Source organism: Bombina bombina, chromosome 6, assembly GCF_027579735.1.
Source record: "Bombina bombina isolate aBomBom1 chromosome 6, aBomBom1.pri, whole genome shotgun sequence".
Lineage (NCBI taxonomy): Eukaryota > Metazoa > Chordata > Amphibia > Anura > Bombinatoridae > Bombina > Bombina bombina.
In genome coordinates this window covers 619,224,795-619,248,189 of record NC_069504.1, presented here as the reverse complement: position 1 = coordinate 619,248,189, position 23,395 = coordinate 619,224,795, and the positions used below count along the sequence as shown (strand labels likewise).

The window sequence follows — 23,395 nt, the reverse complement described above, 5'->3', positions numbered from 1 at the left end:
ACTGTAAGAAATACATAAAGCTGTTTAATAACTAGAGATTATGTTTAACGTTTTTGCTGGAATGTAAAATCGTTTTCATTTGCTGAGGTACTGTGTGAATAAATGTTTGGGCACTATTTTTCCACTTGGCAGTTGCTTAATCTGTTTTTCTGACAGTTTCTGTTCTCCCTCACTGCTGTGTGTGAGGGGGAGGGGCCGTTTTTTGGCGCTTTTACTATGCATCAAATATTTCAGTCAGCAACTCATTGTATTCCCTGCATGATCCGGTTCATCTCTACAGAGCTCAGGGGTCTTCAAAACTTATTTTGAGGGAGGTAATTTCTCTCAGCAGAGCTGTGAGAATTATAGTTTGACTGAGATAAAAAACGTTTATTCTGTAATTTGTTTCCTGCTTTCAGAATTTGTTATCTTTGCTAATGGGATTAAACCTTTGCTAAAGTTGTGTTGTTTACAAGGATTGAGGCTATAACTGTTTCAATTTATTAATTTTCAACTGTCATAGATCTTCTGTGCTTCTTAAAGGCACAGTACGTTTTAATATTATTCTAATTGAATTGTATTTCCAAGTTGCAAGTTTATTTGCTAGTGTGTTAAACATGTCTGATTCAGAGGATGATACCTGTGTCATTTGTTGCAATGCCAAAGTGGAGCCCAATAGAAATTTATGTACTAACTGTATTGATGCTACTTTAAATAAAAGTCAATCTGTACAAATTGAACAAATTTCACCAAACAACGAGGGGAGAGTTATGCCGACTAACTCGCCTCACGTGTCAGTACCTACATCTCCCGCTCAGAGGGAGGTGCGTGATATTGTAGCGCCGAGTACATCTGGGCGGCCATTACAAATCACATTACAGGATATGGCTACTGTTATGACTGAGGTTTTGGCTAAATTACCAGAACTAAGAGGTAAGCGTGATCACTCTGGGGTGAGAACAGAGTGCGCTGATAATATTAGGGCCATGTCAGACACTGCGTCACAGGTGGCAGAACATGAGGACGGAGAACTTCATTCTGTGGGTGACGGTTCTGATCCAAACAGACTGGATTCAGATATTTCAAATTTTAAATTTAAACTGGAAAACCTCTGTGTATTACTAGGGGAGGTGTTAGCGGCTCTGAATGATTGTAACACAGTTGCAATACCAGAGAAAATGTGTAGGTTGGATAAATATTTTGCGGTACCGACGAGTACTGAGGTTTTTCCTATACCTAAGAGACTTACTGAAATTGTTACTAAGGAGTGGGATAGACCCGGTGTGCCGTTCTCACCCCCTCCGATATTTAGAAAAATGTTTCCAATAGACGCCACCACAAGGGACTTATGGCAAACGGTCCCTAAGGTGGAGGGAGCAGTTTCTACCTTAGCTAAGCGTACCACTATCCCGGTGGAGGATAGCTGTGCTTTTTCAGATCCAATGGATAAAAAGTTAGAGGGTTACCTTAAGAAAATGTTTGTTCAACAAGGTTTTATATTGCAACCCCTTGCATGCATTGCGCCGATCACGGCTGCAGCGGCATTCTGGATTGAGTCTCTGGAAGAGAACATTGGTTCAGCTACTCTGGACGACATTACGGACAGGCTTAGAGTCCTTAAACTAGCTAATTCATTCATTTCGGAGGCCGTAGTACATCTTACTAAACTTACGGCGAAGAATTCAGGATTCGCCATTCAGGCACGCAGGGCGCTGTGGCTAAAATCCTGGTCAGCTGATGTTACTTCTAAGTCTAAATTGCTTAATATACCTTTCAAAGGGCAGACCTTATTCGGGCCCGGGTTGAAAGAGATTATCGCTGACATTACAGGAGGTAAAGGCCATGCCCTGCCTCAGGACAAAGCCAAAGTTAAGGCTAGACAGTCTAATTTTCGTTCCTTTCGTAATTTCAAAGCAGGAGCAGCATCAACTTCCTCTGCACCAAAACAGGAAGGAGCTGTTGCTCGCTACAGACAAGGCTGGAAACCTAACCAGTCCTGGAACAAGGGCAAGCAGGCCAGGAAACCTGCTGCTGCCCCTAAAACAGCATGAATTGAGGTACCCCGATCCGGGATCGGATCTAGTGGGGGGCAGACTTTCTCTCTTCGCCCAGGCTTGGGCAAGAGATGTCCAGGATCCCTGGGCGCTAGAGATAATATCTCAGGGATACCTTCTGGACTTCAAATACTCTCCTCCAAGAGAGAGATTTCATCTGTCAAGATTGTCAACAATCCAGACAAAGAAAGAGGCGTTTCTACGCTGCGTACAAGAGCTCTTGTTAATGGGAGTAATCCATCCAGTTCCACGATCGGAACAGGGACAGGGGTTTTACTCAAATCTGTTTGTGGTTCCCAAAAAAGAGGGAACTTTCAGACCAATCCTGGACTTAAATATCCTAAACAAATTCCTAAGAGTTCCATCGTTCAAGATGGAGACTATTCGGACAATTTTACCTATGATCCAAGAGGGTCAGTACATGACCACTGTAGATTTAAAAGATGCTTACCTTCACATACCGATTCACAAAGATCATTATCGGTACCTAAGGTTTGCCTTCCTAGACAGGCATTACCAGTTTGTGGCTCTTCCATTCGGATTGGCTACAGCTCCAAGAATCTTCACAAAGGTTCTGGGTGCTCTTCTGGCGGTACTAAGACCGCGGGGAATCTCGGTAGCTCCATACCTAGACGACATTCTGATACAAGCTTCAAGCTTTCAAACTGCCAAGTCTCATACAGAGTTAGTGCTGGCATTTCTAAGGTCACATGGATGGAAGGTGAACGAAAAGAAAAGTTCACTCGTTCCACTCACAAGAGTTCCCTTCCTGGGGACTCTTAAAGATTCTGTAGAAATGAAGATTTACCTGACAGAGGACAGGCTAACAAGACTTCAAAGTGCTTGCCGCACCCTTCATTCCATTCAACACCCGTCAGTGGCTCAATGCATGGAGGTAATCGGCTTAATGGTAGCGGCAATGGACATAGTACCCTTTGCACGCTTACACCTCAGACCACTGCAACTGTGCATGCTAAGTCAGTGGAATGGGGATTACTCAGACTTATCCCCTTCTCTGAATCTGGATCAAGAGACCAGAAATTCTCTTCTATGGTGGCTTTCTCGGCCACATCTGTCCAGGGGGATGCCATTCAGCAGACCAGACTGGACAATTGTAACAACAGACGCCAGCCTTCTAGGTTGGGGTGCCGTCTGGAATTCTCTGAAGGCTCAGGGACAATGGAGTCAGGAGGAGAGTCTCCTGCCAATAAACATTCTGGAATTGAGAGCAGTTCTCAATGCACTCCTGGCTTGGCCCCAGTTGACAACTCGGGGGTTCATCAGGTTTCAGTCGGACAACATCACGACTGTAGCTTACATCAACCATCAGGGAGGGACAAGAAGCTCCCTAGCTATGATGGAAGTATCAAAGATAATTTGCTGGGCAGAGTCTCACTCTTGCCACCTGTCAGCAATCCACATCCCGGGAGTGGAGAACTGGGAGGCGGATTTCTTAAGTCGTCAGACTTTTCATCCGGGGGAGTGGGAACTTCATCCGGAGGTCTTTGCCCAAATACTTCGACGTTGGGGCAAACCAGAGATAGATCTCATGGCGTCTCGACAGAACGCCAAGCTTCCTCGTTACGGGTCCAGATCCAGGGATCCAAGAGCAGTCCTGATAGATGCTCTGACAGCACCTTGGGACTTCAGGATGGCTTACGTGTTTCCACCCTTCCCGTTGCTTCCTCGATTGATTGCCAGAATCAAACAAGAGAGAGCATCAGTGATTCTAATAGCACCTGCGTGGCCACGCAGGACTTGGTATGCAGACCTGGTGGACATGTCATCCTGTCCACCTTGGTCTCTACCTCTGAAACAGGACCTTCTGATACAGGGTCCCTTCAAACATCAAAATCTAACTTCTCTGAAGCTGACTGCTTGGAAATTGAACGCTTGATTTTATCAAGACGTGGATTTTCTGAGTCAGTTATTGATACCTTAATACAGGCTAGGAAACCTGTTACCAGAAAGATTTACCATAAGATATGGCGTAAATACCTATATTGGTGTGAATCCAAAGGTTACTCTTGGAGTAAGGTTAGGATTCCTAGGATATTGTCTTTTCTACAAGAAGGTTTAGAAAAGGGTTTATCTGCTAGTTCATTAAAGGGACAGATCTCAGCTCTGTCCATTCTGTTACACAAACGTCTGTCAGAAGTTCCTGACGTCCAGGCTTTTTGTCAGGCTTTGGCCAGAATTAAGCCTGTGTTTAAAACTGTTGCTCCACCATGGAGTTTAAACCTTGTTCTTAATGTTTTACAGGGCGTTCCGTTTGAACCCCTTCATTCCATTGATATAAAGTTGTTATCTTGGAAAGTTCTATTTTTAATGGCTATTTCCTCGGCTCGAAGAGTCTCTGAATTATCAGCCTTACATTGTGATTCTCCTTATTTGATTTTTCATTCGGATAAGGTAGTCCTGCGTACTAAACCTGGGTTCTTACCTAAGGTAGTTACTAACAGGAATATCAATCAAGAGATTGTTGTTCCTTCTTTATGCCCAAATCCTTCTTCAAAGAAGGAACGTCTACTGCACAACCTGGATGTAGTCCGTGCTCTAAAATTTTACTTACAGGCAACTAAGGAATTTCGACAAACGTCTTCTCTGTTTGTCATTTACTCTGGGCAGAGGAGAGGTCAAAAAGCTTCCGCTACCTCTCTTTCTTTTTGGCTTCGTAGCATAATTCGTTTAGCTTATGAGACTGCTGGACAGCAGCCTCCTGAAAGAATTACAGCTCATTCTACTAGAGCTGTGGCTTCCACTTGGGCCTTCAAGAATGAGGCCTCTGTTGAACAGATTTGCAAGGCTGCAACTTGGTCTTCGCTTCATACTTTTTCCAAATTTTACAAATTTGACACTTTTGCTTCATCGGAGGCTATTTTTGGGAGAAAGGTTCTTCAGGCAGTGGTTCCTTCTGTATAAAGAGCCTGCCTATCCCTCCCGTCATCCGTGTACTTTTGCTTTGGTATTGGTATCCCAGAAGTAATGATGACCCGTGGACTGATCACACTTAACAGAAGAAAACATAATTTATGCTTACCTGATAAATTCCTTTCTTCTGTAGTGTGATCAGTCCACGGCCCGCCCTGTTTTTAAGGCAGGTAAATATTTTTTAATTTATACTCCAGTCACCACTTCACCCTTGGCTTTTCCTTTCTCGTTGGTCCTTGGTCGAATGACTGGGAGTGACGTAGAGGGGAGGAGCTATATGCAGCTCTGCTGGGTGAATCCTCTTGCACTTCCTGTTGGGGAGGAGTAATATCCCAGAAGTAATGATGACCCGTGGACTGATCACACTACAGAAGAAAGGAATTTATCAGGTAAGCATAAATTATGTTTTTAGATGTGTGGTAGAAGATGATGGATAATCATATGAGGGTTTTCTTTCAGGTACATAGTCTGTTGCTTCTAACAATGCTAATTGCTTTCCTGCAGAGAGAGAAGAGTGGAGAGATCGGAAATTTAACTATGGTGGTGGCAGCAACAACAATCAACCATGGTCAGGAGATAGACATCATCCATATGACCGTTACAAGGATCACCACTATTCTGACCGACGTCCACATGGGGATCCTCGAAGGAATTCTGCAAACTACAGGCAGAACAACATGCCCCGGAAGAGACAGTATGACCAGTATGACAATGACCGTGATCACAGAGGACACAGAGAATATTATGATAGGTGAATACATTCTAATTATTATGTCACATTCTGACATCACTTTAAAAATTGTGGGTTTTATAAGCTTGTAAAGTTATATTTAGAACTAGTTGGTTTCCAATCTTATTCCTCCTTGGCAAAAGTAGAATTTTAGAAGCATTTTCCTACTCACCTTTCTTGTAACCTAAGTTTTGATAATGTCTGTTTGAAGTATGATAGTGGGAGGGAGGTAGTATCTTAGCCAAGGGGAAGAGAGAATTTGTGACAACTCATCCAAAGCATGCTTACGCCCAAGAGGCATGTTTGATAGTTGGTGGCTTTGTTCCTATGTATTGTGCAGTAAACAGATGGACCTGGTGATTCAGTAGCCAAGGTTTAGAAGTTCTACACTAAGGTTTCATGCCATTGTCATATTGTAAAACTGCTTCAATTTCTAAAAATGTTCATAGGGATTCTCTTTCATATTATTCAGGAGGTTATCAGGGTTTTAACTAAAATAAGACTTTTCTCATATTAATATCCAGATATAGCTTTATGTTTTGAACCCAATATTTCCTTCTATTGACAGTGAGGTCCACAAGAACATTCATAACCTATAGGAAATACTATTCCTGGCCACCTGGAGGAGGCAAAGACACCCCAAACAAGACTATAAATATCCCTCCCACTTTCCCTACCCTCCAGTAGTTCTTTGCCTCGTCTCATGGAGTAGGCAGAAAGAGGGTGCTGTAAGAGAAGAAATTAAGTTTAACATGGATTGGCTCAAGAGAGCCGGGGATCATATATCCATATAAATTTCAATCGACTATTGGTATATATAAAGCTTATCAACGCTGGATCTCCCATGCCTCTTTCTAGTCTAACCTGAATCCCCGTCTGATAATGTGGTGTGTTTCACACTAAATTCTAAGCTCAGTATAGGTAAGTTGTCCCCTCTTTCATGGCAACAGTCTAATAAGGATGGGGTGTAAGTCTTGTACCTGCACGAGGATACGTTTTCTGTGCACATTCCTTTTCCCTTTGACAGACATTATCTTGCCATACATAAACTGGAGTACCGGAGATCTGGCCATAGTCGCATAAGGCTGAGAGGGCTGCGCCTCTGCACGTTAATAAGCAGGACATTGACAAGCATTTGTCCTATTGTGGACTTTATAAAGCCCAGTCATAGTTACAATTAAGTGATCGCAATATGCCCACACTCGCTTCTGGATTTCCCGGTCTCTAAATCTATCATGCAGGCACCCTCAGTGGGCTAATGGGTTCACGATAGACTGCAGGCTATGTTGTGATACAGGCCATAGTGGTGGGCGGTGACGCTGTATCCTGCTGTAGGCAACGGTTTTGTGCCATTTCCGCTTCAGAGCCACTCCGCAGTCTCCCTGTGGGAGAGTGGCAACAAGAGGTGGTAAGACGCCCTTAAAGGGACACTGAACCCAAATTTTTTCTTTAGTTATTCAGATAGAGCATGCAATTTTAAGCAACTTTCTCATTTACTCCTTTTATCAAATTTTCTTTGTTCTCTTGCTATCTTTATTTGAAAAAGGCATCTAAGCTTTTTTTTTTTTTTTTTGGTTCAGACCTCTGGATAGCACTTTTTTATTGGTGGATGAATTTATCCACCAATCAGCAAGGACAACCCAGGTTGTTCACCAAAAATGGGCCGGCATCTAAACTTACATTCTTGCATTTCAAATAAAGATACCAAGAGAATGAAGAAAGTTTGATAATAGGAGTAAATTAGAAAGTTGCTTAAAATGTCATGCTCCATCTGAATCATGAAAGAAAAAATTTGGGTTTGGTGTCCCTTTAACTGTTATTAAAATGTGTCAGTTGTTTTGATGCATGTGACCAGATACCCCACCCTGTACTGTTCAGAAATATTTCTTGTACTCTATGGAGAGTCTGGAGGAATCTTCCTTGGTAGATTACATTAACAATAGTAAATGCATGCTCTGCAAATTAATATCTTTGAACCCTTCGGCACAACTCTGAAATTGCTGCCTAACATATGTCCTGACATCTTACTCAGGAGGCCCAAGAGGTCAGTCCGAGGAGGAGCTCCCATGTGCTTGGTCTCCAAAAGACTCTACGATGGCTTCTCATGCCTCAGCTGATGTGGACATCCCTGTCCAACAGACCATGAATGTGACCTCTGTTGCCAGAGAGCATCTCAGTCCCGGCTAGGGTGGGCCTTTTAACCGATGTCCTTACGACCCGCATACAGACTGTTTCTGCTGCCCTGACCGCTAGACAGGTATCACCATTGTTCTCCAGTATGTAGCCCAGGTACAACCATTAGCAATGGGCAACCATCTTAGGACAAACTATTTGGCTCTGAAGGAGAGCTTCCTTCCTGTGACCCCTGTGATGGAGAGTCGGAAAAGGACTTCCAGGAGGGGGCAATTAGGTTCAAGGTGGAGCAGCTTAGGCTCCTGTTGAAAGTGGTCCCTGGGTGTTCGGGCGGCTAGACCGCCTGAGGAGGAACAGGTTCCAAGACTAGAATCAGTGTTTAGACCTAGGCCTAGGGCCTAGGATGTGTTTCCTGTACCCCCACCCCCATTATTGCTGAAATCATCTCTTAAGGAATGGGTAAAGCCAGGGTTCCCTTTTGCCCCTTCAGCTGCATTTCAGAGATTGTTCACTGTTCCAGATAACTATGCGGAGGTTTGGAACAGTATCCCTATGGTGGATAGCACTATATCCACACTAGACACTACTATCCCGATTGAGGACAATTCGTCCTTTAAGGATCGCTTAGATAGAAATCTTTAGGGATATCTCAGAGTACTATTTCTTCATTCTGGTGCCCAATTTAAACCAGCATTGGGAAAAGCTGCAGTCACAGAGGAAGCCAAGTCCTGGTGTGAGATGTGATTACTGCAGAAGCTCCTCTGGAAGAGATCAAGGATCATAAACATTTCTTTCCAATGACAGGGAAAGTCCACAAATTCATTCATTACTGTTGGGAATTCAACACCTGGCCACCAGGAGGGAGGCAAAGACACCCCAGCCAAAGCTAATATTAATTATCCCTCCCACTTCACATACTCACTCAGTCATTCTTTGCCTCTGTCAACTAGGATGTTGGCAAAAATAGAGCTCTGAAGAAAATTGGATTGTAGGTGGGTAGTTTCCCTGCAAGATAGGACTAGGACTGGGGTTATGCTGTGTCCATGTAATCCTCTTAGTAAGATTTTTGGTATCTGTTAGCAGCTGGATGTCACAAGGAACCTTCTTTAGCCTCCTTCCAGCTTTATTTGCTAACTCCCCCACCTGGAAACCAGTGTTAGCTTACACTGCTTTCTTTTCTACCTCAGCTCCCTGTCAAAAGTTGGATGAAGCTATCAGACCTGGAAGTGCTGTGTCTGCTCCACAACAGAGACTTTGGAGGGTAAGTGCCTTTTATATATTTCCTTTAGGACACTGAAGAAGATGGGCAGTATTATTAGGTGACCGGATGGCATCTAATATTCTCTGGTAGGGTCTGGGGACAGTATATGGAAATTTCTCTCTGGGATTTCCACATAAGATTAAAGCAGCAGTTTATACTAAGGAGCTTCTGTGACTATCCATTGCTGGCTAATAGCACTTATCTGGATAATGGGATTTGGCTGTCTGAGGGCTCTAGTAGGTTTATTAATCCTTATGGATGATTATTATCATTGGCATGTCAGAGGGGTGTTTTTTTCACAAAAGAGCTTTTTTCACGCTACAGATGTGTATTCACTTAGGCTCCTTTGAGGCCGCAATAGCGGGTTTCAGAAGCACTGTTTTCTCACGCTTCTTGTGATTGACAGGGACGGATCTTTCCAAACGCGGCGCCACTTGTTACTTTCTCACTGAGTTCAGACCGCTACGGAAGAACTATTCTCTTTCACTATGGTTCTGCTCATGTGATGAGTACCCCGGCCATAGCAGGGGCAGTCTAGAGGTGACTTTATTTCATTGTATTTATTAGAGGAAAGTTACTGCACTGTTCTTTTTTTACTGTTGGATATTGTTTCCACTGCTATGGAGGGAGACATAGTTCTTAACATGGAGGATTCAACTCCTTCCTTGTTTCTTGCTTATAAATGTTTCTACTGCAAAGAGCAAATGGTTTGCCCCCCCCCTGCATAACTTTGTTCTATATGTTTATCCTCTGTCATACAAGCCAAGTTCAAAGGACATAAGTTCCAGACATTTTTGTCTGGTGTAGCTAACCCCTCAGAGCCTTCTACCTCACAGGACTCTGTTGTCCAAGACATGCCTCAGCTTTCCCCTCAGTCCCCGTCCCTAAAAGTTTCAGAGACAGGCAGTTACTCCTCTGGGGGAATTGTTTTTACCAGGGGCCTTTGCAACACAGCTACAGCCCCCGTCTCTGCTGCACTGAATGCCTTACCCGTCTCGGGTTAAAGAAAGAGGAAAGTTAATCATGTTTCCTCTGATTCAGGTTTATCTCCTCATATACAATCTGCATTGGACATTCTCTCCCGACACTCTGAGGATGAGTATACCTCTGTAGCCTCTGAAGGTGAGATTTCTGACTACTGTGGAAAGAACAGTGGAGTCTGAGGAGATAAATTTCAGATTCAAGCTTCAACACCTTCACATTTTACTCAAGGAGGTATTATCGACTTTAGATGTTCCTGAACCGAAACCATCGGAGGAACCTAAGATTCCAAAACTGGTCAGGGTTTATGATGTTAGACCCAGAGCTCCTGAACTTTTTCCAGCTTGCATGGCGGACATCATTTCTAAGGAGTGGGAGAAGCCTGGGATTCCCTTCTCCCTGTCCTCTTATTTTAAAAAAGATGTTTCCTGTTCCTGACTCTAATCTGGAATTATGAAGTTCCATTCCCAAGGTGTTATGGCACTGTTTCCACCCTGACCAAACATACTACTATTCCTTTAGAGGATAGTTCGTCCTTTAGGGACCCCATGGGCAGAAAGATGGAGAGGTACTTAGGGAGAATGTTTCACCAGCTTGGCCTTCTTTTTCAACCAGCTGTGAGCATTGAGGCAGTTGCTGGAGCCGCTACTTACTGCTGTGACTCTTTATCGAAGATGATTCTGGTTGAGACTCCGCTAGAGGAGATCCAAGATCATATTAGGGCTCGCAAGATAGCAAATTCTTTTATTTGTGACACTAACATGCAGGTCATTCACCTGAGTGCTAAGTCATCTGGCTTTGCTGTTCTGTCATAAAGGGCTGTGTGACTAAAGTCCTGGTCAGCGGACATGGTATCTAAGTCTAGACTTCTCTGTTTACCCTTTAAAGGGACAGTCAAGTCTAAAATAAACTTTCATGATTCAAATAGGGCATGTCATTTTAAATAACTTTCCAATTTTCTTTTTATTGCCAATTTTGCTTTGTTCTCTTGGTATTCTTAGTTGAAAGCTAAACCTAGGAGGTTCATATGCTAATTTTTAGACCTTGAAGGCCACCTCTATTCTGTAAGCATTTTGACAGTGTTTCACCGCTAGAGGGCATTAGTCCATGTGTTTCATATAGATAACATGTGAAGTTACCTAGGAGTGAAAACTGATTGGCTAAAATGCAAGTCTGTCAAAAGAACTGAAATAAGGGGGCAGTTTGCAAAGGCATAGATACAAGGTTATCACAAAGGGAAAACTTGTACTATTATAGCTGTGTTAGTTATGCAAAACTAAGGAATGCAACAAATGTAATGTCCACAGCACTAGGTTAAATATAAAATGTCTTTATTTGACAAGAAGTCTAACAACGTTTCGTGATCAATATCACTTAATCATGCTATATACAAAGTACACTGAAGTGCCTCTTTTAAACCACTTGATTTGGCGTCATTCACAAGGCTACCTCTAGCGCCACCTTGTGTTTTTTAACAATTATCATACATCCTGTACAATATTAAAATCAAAATTCGTTTATGCATTTATCACATTTTTTTCAATATATTTTTTAAGAAAAGTTAGACAACTATACTCAAGAATTTTTTTTCTTAAAAAAGTTTTTGAGGGGGCGGAGTTTGGTCACGCCGGGACATGGCTTCTCTGTGAGTTTGCTCCATGAGACCGGAGCTCCAGCTACTGAATAAGCTGCAACAGAGGACCCTAAAACAGTCACTAGCCAGTGTGGGAACATTTAAGGACAGCAGCGGTTACCTTCTAGCGATCCACATTCTCTCTGATCGCTCGTTACCAGGAGCACTCCCGTGCACAAACAGATCAACCGCCGCCATCTTGACTAGCCTACTACATGCGGTTACCGGATCGCCGCATTTAAGCTCAGCAACAGGTGATCATAAGTCTAATAAGCCCCCTACTTGTGATTCTAAGCCCATACATTGCTCCTAGGCTTATAGCTAGTACATGACAGCCCAGTACCTATTTTGAACATAGCCCACACCAGGCACTATATAGCCACTCAAGCCATACCAAATGCACTATAGATTTAGGGGATAATATGCCTAAATAAGGCTTCATTTCACCAACTCCCTATTTCAATCAACAGCATGTTATATATTTAAATCTAGGCAGTGGGAAGGCATTCTTTCAATGATTCAGCATTGCACTGGGAACTTTTTAATAATGCTAATTAAATTGTGGATTAAACCCATAGCAGAAGGTGTAATCAACACTTTTGTTATTTTATTCTGAGACACCTGACACTGTCACACTTCAAAGCACTACTATATGGCAACCAGAAGGAAGATATAATATAAAAATAAAAACGAGAAGAACTACAGGCAACACAATGTTATGAATAAACAAACATTGCTTCTTCTATTATGCAGTTCAATTCCTTCTTGTAAAGCCTCATTCTTATAACAAGAGCTCCATCTAGTGCCTCAAAAAGAGAATTACATTCTCCAAATGTTTTAATCTCTTATAATTACAAGAATGACTTCCAGAAGACAAACAAAGCCAGAAAAGTCTCTTAAATCCCATAATACTACTCCTGTGTCAGTCTCAACATGTTTTCATTTCCAAGAAAGGGAGAGCCTAGGACAAGAGTCCTCAAATTCAAAACAATCTGATAAAACAATAACACCAGAGAACCCTATGTCGGGAACACAACAGGGCCAGTTATCACAAATTCTATCTAAGATGTGCGAACTCCCTTCTAAAACAGATATAGATTCTTTGAAGGACCTGATTAAAACGGAGATCTCTGAACTTCGAAAAGATATAACAGATATTGGTAATAAAGTTGAAGCTCTAGAAACTATACAAGATGAAACAATAAAAGATATCAAAGACATATCTGAACACCAAGATCAGCAATCTATCCTGATACAGGATTTGAATGACAAAATTGAAGATCTAGACAATAGAGGTCGCAGAAATAATTTAAGACTTCGAGGGATACCCGAAACTATAGGCCCGGACGACTTAGAAAAATATCTGCAACTTCTATTTCAACATCTTTCAGGATCAACAGAACCTGCAATAACTTTTCCACTAGAGAGGGCCCATCAAGCTCTTAGAGCGAAACCTCCGAGTCAAGCACCGCCTCGTGATGTCATTATGAAGTTCCTAAATTTCAAAGATAAAGATACTATTTGGCAACACTTCAGGGACAATCCCAATTTCAAATACCAGGATCATGAGCTACAAGCATATTTGGATTTGAGCCCCCTCACGTTACAGAAAAGAAAAGACACTAAATTTATCACATCTGTGTTGCAGAAAAACAACATAAAATACAGCTGGGGATATCCATTTGGTTTAATTGAACGATTTGGACTCTTTTTCTAAAGGTCTTAATCTGACATTCCCTCTCCCTTCAGACCAAAACAATTCAATTATGGCACAAGGAGGATCTTCTCGTCCGAAAGAAAGGCGCCCAGAGTGGGCTACAGTCCATCATCGGAGGAGAAACTCCAAACAGAAGATAAACCAACCAGACCTGAACTCTGAATCCGTTACATGAAACTCTAGAAAGCCTAAAGATGGCGCAGATACCAAATAGTAGCTTCCAGAAAGGGCAGCTTGTATCCTTTAAGTTTCTTTGTTGTGTTGCATTATATATATATACTACACATGTTATTTATTGTCAGGATTGTTAAATATTTTTATTACAGGTTTATGTTAATTGTGCTCTGTTATTTGTGGTGAAGGTCTAGACAGAAATAAATATGAGGTTATATGAAGCTCTAGAAAGACTGGGGATGGTGTTGATACCAATTAATAGCCTCCCGAGAGGGCAGCTTGTACTCTTCAAGCTTATCTCTGCTGTATTGCACTATATATGTACTACATGTGTTATTTATTATCAGAAAGGTTATATACTTTAACTTAAGGTTTATGTTAATTATGATCTAAGCTGTTTGTGGTGGGGGTCTAGATAAATCTTAAGTGTATGAGGTTTCTTTATGTAAGCTGTGATGATATTGTCTTCCTGCCAAATAAGTAACTTATGCTCAGACTGTCGAATATCTCCACGAACCTGGACAATACCTGGTCTTTAACCAAAATAATGTAGATTCTAGGTTGTTCATTTGTTGAGTGATTTGTTGATCCATTTTTGTTGTCTTCCTTCTTGCTACTGTCTCTAATAATTAGGAATTTTACTAAAATTTCACTTGAGATGTATTTTAGGTCCTCTTACTACCTCTTGAATGGAAGTCTCCGGTACACTACCCCTTCTCACTTCCATTTACCTATGTTCCTTTTCTTTCAATCTCTGATTCTTTTTTACTTTCCTCTCTTTATACCTCTGATGATAAATACTCGACAGAGAGCAAATGCTAACATAAATGATCACACACATCCATATTACACAACTTTATGTCTACAAAATAATATATTTCCACTTACCCATGTCCCTTCATGACAAACAAAGTAATCAGATCAAGATAATATCTATTAATTGTAAAGGTCTCAATTCTTCTCTGAAGAGAAACTCTGCCCTACACGACTTTAAACAGACTAAAAGCGGCATTGTAATGTTACAAGAAACACATTTCAAAAGGGGTCGGGAACCTCAAACCTTTAAATTTAAATATGGCCAAAGTTTTTACTCTTCCAATTTATCTAAAACAAACAGAGTAGGGATACTGATAAAACACAATGTCCCCTTCCAGGAGATTGCAATTCACAAAGAAGGTAGATTTTTAGCAGTAATAGGCAAACTATATGGAAAGATTGTGACATTGGTATGTGTATATGCCCTGAACTCTAATCAGCACCGTTATCTCAAAACCATATCTAATACACTCCTTGATATTATGAAAGGCACTTTAATAATTGGAGGTGACCTTAACGTACCACTTGATTCTTCCATAGACTGCTCCACTCAGTCAACATCTATTTCCTTAAAAAGGTTAACTACAATTAAACAAAGCTTACGAGAATTAGCCGTACATGACGTGTGGAGGATTCTTAATTCATCAATAAAAGATTATACTTTCTACTCAGCCCCAGATAAACTGTTCTCCAGGATAGACTACATATTTATGGATGTCACCAGTTTCTCTTGTTAAGTGTAGTCAGTCCACGGGTCATCCATTACTTATGGAATATATCTCTTCCTAACAGGAAGCTGCAAGAGGATCACCCAAGCAGAGCTGCTATATAGCTCCTCCCCTCACATGTCATATTCAGTCATTCTCTTGCAGCCTAACTAAAGATAGGTCGCTGTGAGAGGTCTGTGGTGTTTTTTAACTTAGTTTATTTCTTCAATCAAAAGTTTGTTATTTTAAATGGCACCGGAGTGTGCTGTTTGTTCTCAGGCAGCATTAGAAGAAGAATCTGCCTGCGTTTTCTATGATCTTAGCAGACGTAACTAAGATCCACTGGCTGTTCTCATCTGAGGAGTGAGGTAACTTCAGAAAAGGGGAATAGCATGCAGGGCCCCCCTGCAAAAGAGGTATGTGCAGTAAATTATTTCTTCTGTTATGTGTGATCAGTCCACGGGTCATCATTACTTCTGGGATATAACTCCTCCCCAACAGGAAATGCAAGAGGATTCACCCAGCAGAGCTGCATATAGCTCCTCCCCTCTACGTCAGTCCCAGTCATTCTCTTGCACCCAACGACTAGATAGGATGTGTGAGAGGACTATGGTGATTATACTTAGTTTTATGACTTCAATCAAAAGTTTGTTATTTTAAAATAGCACCGGAGCGTGTTATTACTTCTCTGGCAGAGTTTGAGGAAGAATCTGACAGAGATTTTTTACTATGATTTTAACCGGAGTCGTTAAGATCATATTGCTGTTCTCGACCATCTGAGGGAGGTAAAGGCTTCAGATCAGGGGACAGCGGGCAGATGAATCTGCATTGAGGTATGTGGCAGTTTTTATTTTCTGAATGGAATTGATGAGAAAAGCCTGCCATACCGTTAAAATGACATGTATGTATACACTTCAGTATTCTGGGGATGGTATTTCACCGGAACTACTGTGTTAAAGGTCACTAATCCTTTTAATAACTATTCTCATGTTAAACGTTTTTGCTGGAATGTAGAATCGTTTACATTGCTGAGGTACTGTGTGAATAAATACTTGGGCATTATTTCTTTCATGTAATTAACAAGAGTCCATGAGCTAGTGACGTATGGGATATACATTCCTACCAGGAGGGGCAAAGTTTCCCAAACCTTAAAATGCCTATAAATACACCCCTCACCACACCCACAAATCAGTTTTACAAACTTTGCCTCCAAGGGAGGTGGTGAAGTAAGTTTGTGCTAGATTCTACGTTGATATGCGCTCCGCAGCAAGTTGGAGCCCGGTTTTCCTCTCAGCGTGCAGTGAATGTCAGAGGGATGTGAGGAGAGTATTGCCTATTGAATGCAGTGATCTCCTTCTACGGGGTCTATTTCATAAGGTTCTCTGTTATCGGTCGTAGAGATTCATCTCTTACCTCCCTTTTCAGATCGACGATATACTCTTATATTTACCATTTCCTCTACTGATTCTCGTTTCAGTACTGGTTTGGCTTTCTACAAACATGTAGATGAGTGTCCTGGGGTAAGTAAGTCTTATTTTCTGTGACACTCTAAGCTATGGTTGGGCACTTTATTTATAAAGTTCTAAATATATGTATTCAAACATTTATTTGCCTTGACTCAGAATGTTCAACTTTCCTTATTTCCAGACAGTCAGTTTCATATTTGGGATTATGCTTTAAATTATCATATTTTGTCTTACCTCAAAAATTTGACTTTTTTCCCTGTGGGCTGTTAGGCTCGCGGGGGCTGAAAATGCTTCATTTTATTGCGTCATTTTTGGCGCGGATTTTTTTGGCGCAAAAATTCATTTCCGTTTCCGGCGTCATACGTGTCGCCGGAAGTTGCGTCATTTTTTTACGTTATTTTGCGCCAAAAATGTCGGCGTTCCGGATGTGGCGTCATTTTTGGCGCCAAAAGCATTTAGGCGCCAAATAATGTGGGCGTCTTATTTGGCGCCAAAAAATATGGGCGTCGCTTTTGTCTCCACATTATTTCAGTCTCATTTTCATTTGCTTCTGGTTGCTAGAAGCTTGATGTTTGGCATTTTTTTCCCATTCCTGAAACTGTCTTATAAGGAATTTGATTTATTTTGCTTTATATGTTGTTTTTTCTCTTACATATTGCAAGATGTCTCACGTTGCATCTGAGCCAGAAGATACTACAGGAAAACCACTGCCTGCTGGATCTACCAAAGCTAAGTGTATCTGCTGTAAACTTTTGGTAGCTATTTCTCCAGCTGTTGTTTGTATTAATTGTCATGACAAACTTGTTAAAGCAGATAATATTTCCTTTAGTGATGTACCATTGCCTGTTGCAGTTCCCTCAACATCTAAGGTGCAGAATGTTCCTGATAACATAAGAGATTTTGTTTCTGAATCCATAAAGAAGGCTTTGTCTGTTATTTCTCCTTCTAGTAAACGTAAAAAGTCTTTTAAATCTTCTCTCTCTACAGATGAATTTTTAAATGAACACCATCATTCTGATTCTTTGGACTCTTCTAGTTCAGAGGATTCTGTCTCAGAGATTGATGCTGATAAATCTTCATATTTATTTAAGATGGAATTTATTCGCTCTTTACTTAAAGAAGTACTAATTGCTTTAGAAATAGAGGATTCTAGTCCTCTTGATACTAATTCTATACGTTTGGATAAGGTTTTTAAAGCTCCTGCGGTTATTCCAGAAGTCTTTCCTGTTCCTAATGCTATTTCTGCAGTAATTGCTAAGGAATGGGATAAATTGGGTAATTCATTTACTCCTTCTAAACGTTTTAAGCAATTATATCCTGTTCCGCCTGACAGGTTAGAATTTTGGGACAAAATCCCTAAAGTTGATGGGGCTATTTCTACCCTTGCTAAACGTACTACCATTCCTACGTCAGATGGTACCTCGTTTAAGGATCCTTTAGATAGAAAAATTGAATCTTTTCTAAGAAAAGCTTATCTATGTTCAGGTAATCTTCTTAGACCTGCTATATCATTGGCTGATGTTGCTGCAGCTTCAACTTTTTGGTTGGAAACTCTAGCGCAACAAGTAACAAATCGTGATTCTCATGATATTATTATTCTTCTCCAGCATGCTAATAATTTCATCTGTGATGCCATTTTTGATATTATTAGAGTTGATGTTAGATTTATGTCTCTGGCTATCTTAGCCAGAAGAGCTTTATGGCTTAAGACTTGGAATGCTGATATGGCTTCTAAATCAACTCTACTTTCCATTTCTTTCCAGGGAAACAAATTATTTGGTTCTCAGTTGGATTCTATTATTTCAACTGTTACTGGTGGGAAAGGAACTTTTTTACCACAGGATAAAAAATCTAAAGGTAAAAACAGGGCTAACAATCGTTTTCGTTCCTTTCGTTTCAACAAAGAACAAAAGCCTGATCCTTCGTCCTCAGGAGCAGTTTCAGTTTGGAAACCATCTCCAGTCTGGAATAAATCCAAGCCTGCTAGAAAGGCAAAGCCTGCTTCTAAGTTCACATGAAGGTACGGCCCTCATTCCAGTTCAGCTGGTAGGGGGCAGGTTACGTTTTTTCAAAGAAATTTGGATCAAATCTGTTCACAATCTTTGGATTCAGAACATTGTTTCAGAAGGGTACAGAATTGGTTTCAAGATGAGACCTCCTGCAAAGAGATTTTTTCTTTCCCATGTCCCAGTAAATCCAGTGAAAGCTCAAGCATTTCTGAATTGTGTTTCAGATCTAGAGTTGGCTGGAGTAATTATGCCAGTTCCAGTTCCGGAACAGGGGATGGGGTTTTATTCAAATCTCTTCATTGTACCAAAGAAGGAGAATTCCTTCAGACCAGTTCTGGATCTAAAATTATTGAATCGTTATGTAAGGATACCAACGTTCAAGATGGTAACTGTAAGGACTATATTGCCTTTTGTTCAGCAAGGGAATTATATGTCCACAATAGATTTACAGGATGCATATCTGCATATTCCGATTCATCCAGATCATTATCAGTTCCTGAGATTCTCTTTTCTAGACAAGCATTACCAATTTGTGGCTCTACCGTTTGGCCTTGCTACAGCTCCAAGAATTTTCACAAAGATTCTCGGTGCCCTTCTGTCTGTAATCAGAGAACAGGGTATTGTGGTATTTCCTTATTTGGACGATATCTTGGTACTTGCTCCGTCTTTACATTTAGCAGAGTCTCATACGAATCGACTTGTGTTGTTTCTTCAAGATCATGGTTGGAGGATCAATTTACCAAAAAGTTCTTTGATTCCTCAAACAAGGGTAACCTTTCTGGGTTTCCAGATAGATTCAGTGTCCATGACTCTGTCTTTAACAGACAAGAGACGTCTAAAATTGATTACAGCTTGTCGAAACCTTCAGTCACAATCATTCCCTTCGGTAGCCTTATGCATGGAAATTCTAGGTCTTATGACTGCTGCATCGGACGCGATCCCCTTTGCTCGTTTTCACATGCGACCTCTTCAGCTCTGTATGCTGAACCAATGGTGCAGGGATTACACGAAGATATCTCAATTAATATCTTTAAAACCGATTGTTCGACACTCTCTAACGTGGTGGACAAATCACCATCGTTTAATTCAGGGGGCTTCTTTTGTTCTTCCGACCTGGACTGTAATTTCAACAGATGCAAGTCTCACAGGTTGGGGAGCTGTGTGGGGATCTCTGACGGCACAAGGAGTTTGGGAATCTCAGGAGGTGAGATTACCAATCAATATTTTGGAACTCCGTGCAATTTTCAGAGCTCTTCAGTTTTGGCCTCTTCTGAAGAGAGAATCGTTCATTTGTTTTCAGACAGACAATGTCACAACTGTGGCATACATCAATCATCAAGGAGGGACTCACAGTCCTCTGGCTATGAAAGAGGTATCTCGAATTTTGGTTTGGGCGGAATCCAGCTCCTGTCTAATCTCTGCGGTTCATATCCCAGGTGTAGACAATTGGGAAGCGGATTATCTCAGTCGCCAAACGTTGCATCCGGGCGAATGGTCTCTTCACCCAGAGGTATTTCTTCAGATTGTTCAATTGTGGGGGCTCCCAGAGATAGATCTGATGGCCTCTCATCTAAACAAGAAACTTCCCAGGTATCTGTCCAGATCCCGGGATCCTCAGGCGGAGGCAGTGGATGCATTATCACTTCCTTGGAAGTATCATCCTGCCTATATCTTTCCGCCTCTAGTTCTTCTTCCAAGAGTAATCTCCAAGATTCTGAGGGAATGCTCGTTTGTTCTGCTAATAGCTCCGGCATGGCCTCACAGGTTTTGGTATGCGGATCTTGTCCGGATGGCATCTTGCCAGCCATGGACTCTTCCGTTAAGACCAGACCTTCTGTCACAAGGTCCTTTTTTCCATCCGGATCTGAAATCCTTAAATTTAAAGGTATGGAGATTGAACGCTTGATTCTTGGTCATAGAGGTTTCTCTGACTCCGTGATTAATACTATGTTACAGGCTCGTAAATCTGTATCTCGAGAGATATATTATAGAGTCTGGAAGACTTATATTTCATGGTGTCTTTCTCATCATTTTTCTTGGCATTCTTTTAGAATACCGAGAATTTTACAATTTCTTCAGGATGGTTTGGATAAGGGTTTGTCCGCAAGTTCTTTGAAAGGACAAATCTCTGCTCTTTCTGTTCTTTTTCACAGAAAGATTGCTATTCTTCCTGATATTCATTGTTTTGTACAAGCTTTGGTACGTATAAAACCTGTCATTAAGTCAATTTCTCCTCCTTGGAGTTTGAATTTGGTTCTGGGAGCTCTTCAAGCTCCTCCGTTTGAACCTATGCATTCATTGGACATTAAATTACTTTCTTGGAAAGTTTTGTTCCTTTTGGCCATCTCTTCTGCTAGAAGAGTTTCTGAATTATCTGCTCTTTCGTGTGAGTCTCCTTTTCTGATTTTTCATCAGGATAAGGCGGTGTTGCGAACTTCTTTTGAATTTTTACCTAAAGTTGTGAATTCCAACAACATTAGTAGAGAAATTGTGGTTCCTTCATTATGTCCTAATCCTAAGAATTCTAAGGAGAAATCATTGCATTCTTTGGATGTTGTTAGAGCTTTGAAATATTATGTTGAAGCTACGAAATCTTTCCGTAAGACTTCTAGTCTATTTGTTATCTTTTCCGGTTCTAGGAAAGGCCAGAAAGCTTCTGCCATTTCTTTGGCATCTTGGTTGAAATCTTTAATTCATCTTGCCTATGTTGAGTCGGGTAAAACTCCGCCTCAAAGAATTACAGCTCATTCTACTAGGTCAGTATCTACTTCCTGGGCGTTTAGGAATGAAGCTTCGGTTGACCAGATCTGCAAAGCAGCAACTTGGTCTTCTTTGCATACTTTTACTAAATTCTACCATTTTGATGTATTTTCTTCTTCTGAAGCAGTTTTTGGTAGAAAAGTTCTTCAGGCAGCGGTTTCAGTTTGAATCTTCTGCTTATGTTTTTTGTTAAACTTTATTTTGGGTGTGGATTATTTTCAGCAGGAATTGGCTGTCTTTATTTTATCCCTCCCTCTCTAGTGACTCTTGTGTGGAAAGATCCACATCTTGGGTAGTCATTATCCCATACGTCACTAGCTCATGGACTCTTGTTAATTACATGAAAGAAAACATAATTTATGTAAGAACTTACCTGATAAATTCATTTCTTTCATATTAACAAGAGTCCATGAGGCCCACCCTTTTTTGTGGTGGTTATGATTTTTTTGTATAAAGCACAATTATTCCAATTCCTTATTTTATATGCTTCGCACTTTTTCTTATCACCCCACTTCTTGGCTATTCGTTAAACTGATTTGTGGGTGTGGTGAGGGGTGTATTTATAGGCATTTTAAGGTTTGGGAAACTTTGCCCCTCCTGGTAGGAATGTATATCCCATACGTCACTAGCTCATGGACTCTTGTTAATATGAAAGAAATGAATTTATCAGGTAAGTTCTTACATAAATTATGTTTTTCCACTTGGCAGTTTTTTGCTTTAATTGTGACAGTTTCGTTTCTCTTCACTGCTGTGTGGGAGAGGGAGGGGCCGTTTTTGGCGCTCTTTGCTACGCATCAAAAAATTCCAGTCAGCTAATTTTATATTTCCTGCATGATCCGGTTCATCTCTGACAGATCTCAGGGGTCTTCAAACTTCTTTGAAGGGAGGTAAATTCTCTCAGCAGAGCTGTGAGAATTCTTATAGTGACTGTGAATAAAAAACGTTGTTTTGTTTTCTTATGTACAAATTTAATTAGTGTTGTTTTTTACTATTGGGAACAAACCTTTGCTAAAAGTTGTGTTGTTTTAAAGTTTGATGCTATAACTGTTTTTCAGTTCATTATTTCAACTGTCATTTAATCGTTAGTACCTCTTTGAGGCACAGTGCGTTTTTTTGCTAAAAAAGATTATAACCAAGTTGTAAGTTTTTTTGCTAGTGTGTTAAACATGTCTGACTCAGAGGAAGATATCTGTGTCATTTGTTCCAATGCCAAGGTGGAGCCCAATAGAAATTTATGTACTAACTGTATTGATGCTACTTTAAATAAAAGTCAATCTGTACAATGTGAACAAATTTCACCAAACAGCGAGGGGAGAGTTATGCCGACTAACTCGCCTCACGCGACAGTACCTGCATCTCCCGCCCGGGAGGTGCGTGATATTTTGGCGCCTAGTACATCTGGGCGGCCATTACAGATAACATTACAAGATATGGCTACTGTTATGACTGAAGTTTTGTCTAAATTACCAGAACTAAGAGGCAAGCGTGATCACTCTGGGGTGAGAACAGAGTGCGCTGACAATGCTAGGGCCATGTCTGATACTGCGTCACAGCTCGCAGAGCATGAGGACGGAGAGCTTCATTCTGTGGGTGACGGTTCTGATCCAAACAGATTGGACTCAGATATTTCAAATTTTAAATTTAAATTGGAGAACCTCCGTGTACTACTAGGGGAGGTCTTAGCAGCTCTCAACGATTGTAACACCGTTGCAATACCAGAGAAACTGTGTAGGTTGGATAAATACTTTGCGGTACCGGCGAGTACTGACGTTTTTCCTATACCTAAGAGACTAACTGAAATTGTTACTAAGGAGTGGGATAGACCCGGTGTGCCGTTCTCACCCCCTCCAATATTTAGAAAGATGTTTCCAATAGACGCCACCACTCGGGACTTATGGCAAACGGTCCCCAAGGTGGAGGGAGCAGTTTCTACTTTAGCTAAGCGTACCACTATCCCGGTGGAGGATAGCTGTGCTTTCTCAGATCCAATGGATAAAAAATTAGAGGGTTACCTTAAGAAAATGTTTGTTCAACAAGGTTTTAT

The 23,395-nt window shown here is 41.1% G+C and overlaps 1 protein-coding gene across 4 annotated transcripts in view; it reads left to right on the top strand.

The window, feature by feature from the left end:
• The window catches only part of CHD2 (chromodomain helicase DNA binding protein 2), a 1,035,232-nt gene that overhangs the window by 947,774 nt on the left and 64,063 nt on the right, over positions 1-23,395 (top strand). For all 4 annotated transcript variants that reach the window (XM_053717628.1, XM_053717629.1, XM_053717630.1 and 1 more), the window contains one exon: positions 5,469-5,715. In XM_053717628.1, the coding sequence (XP_053573603.1) occupies positions 5,469-5,715 (247 nt within the window). The remainder of the gene's footprint in view (positions 1-5,468; positions 5,716-23,395) is intronic.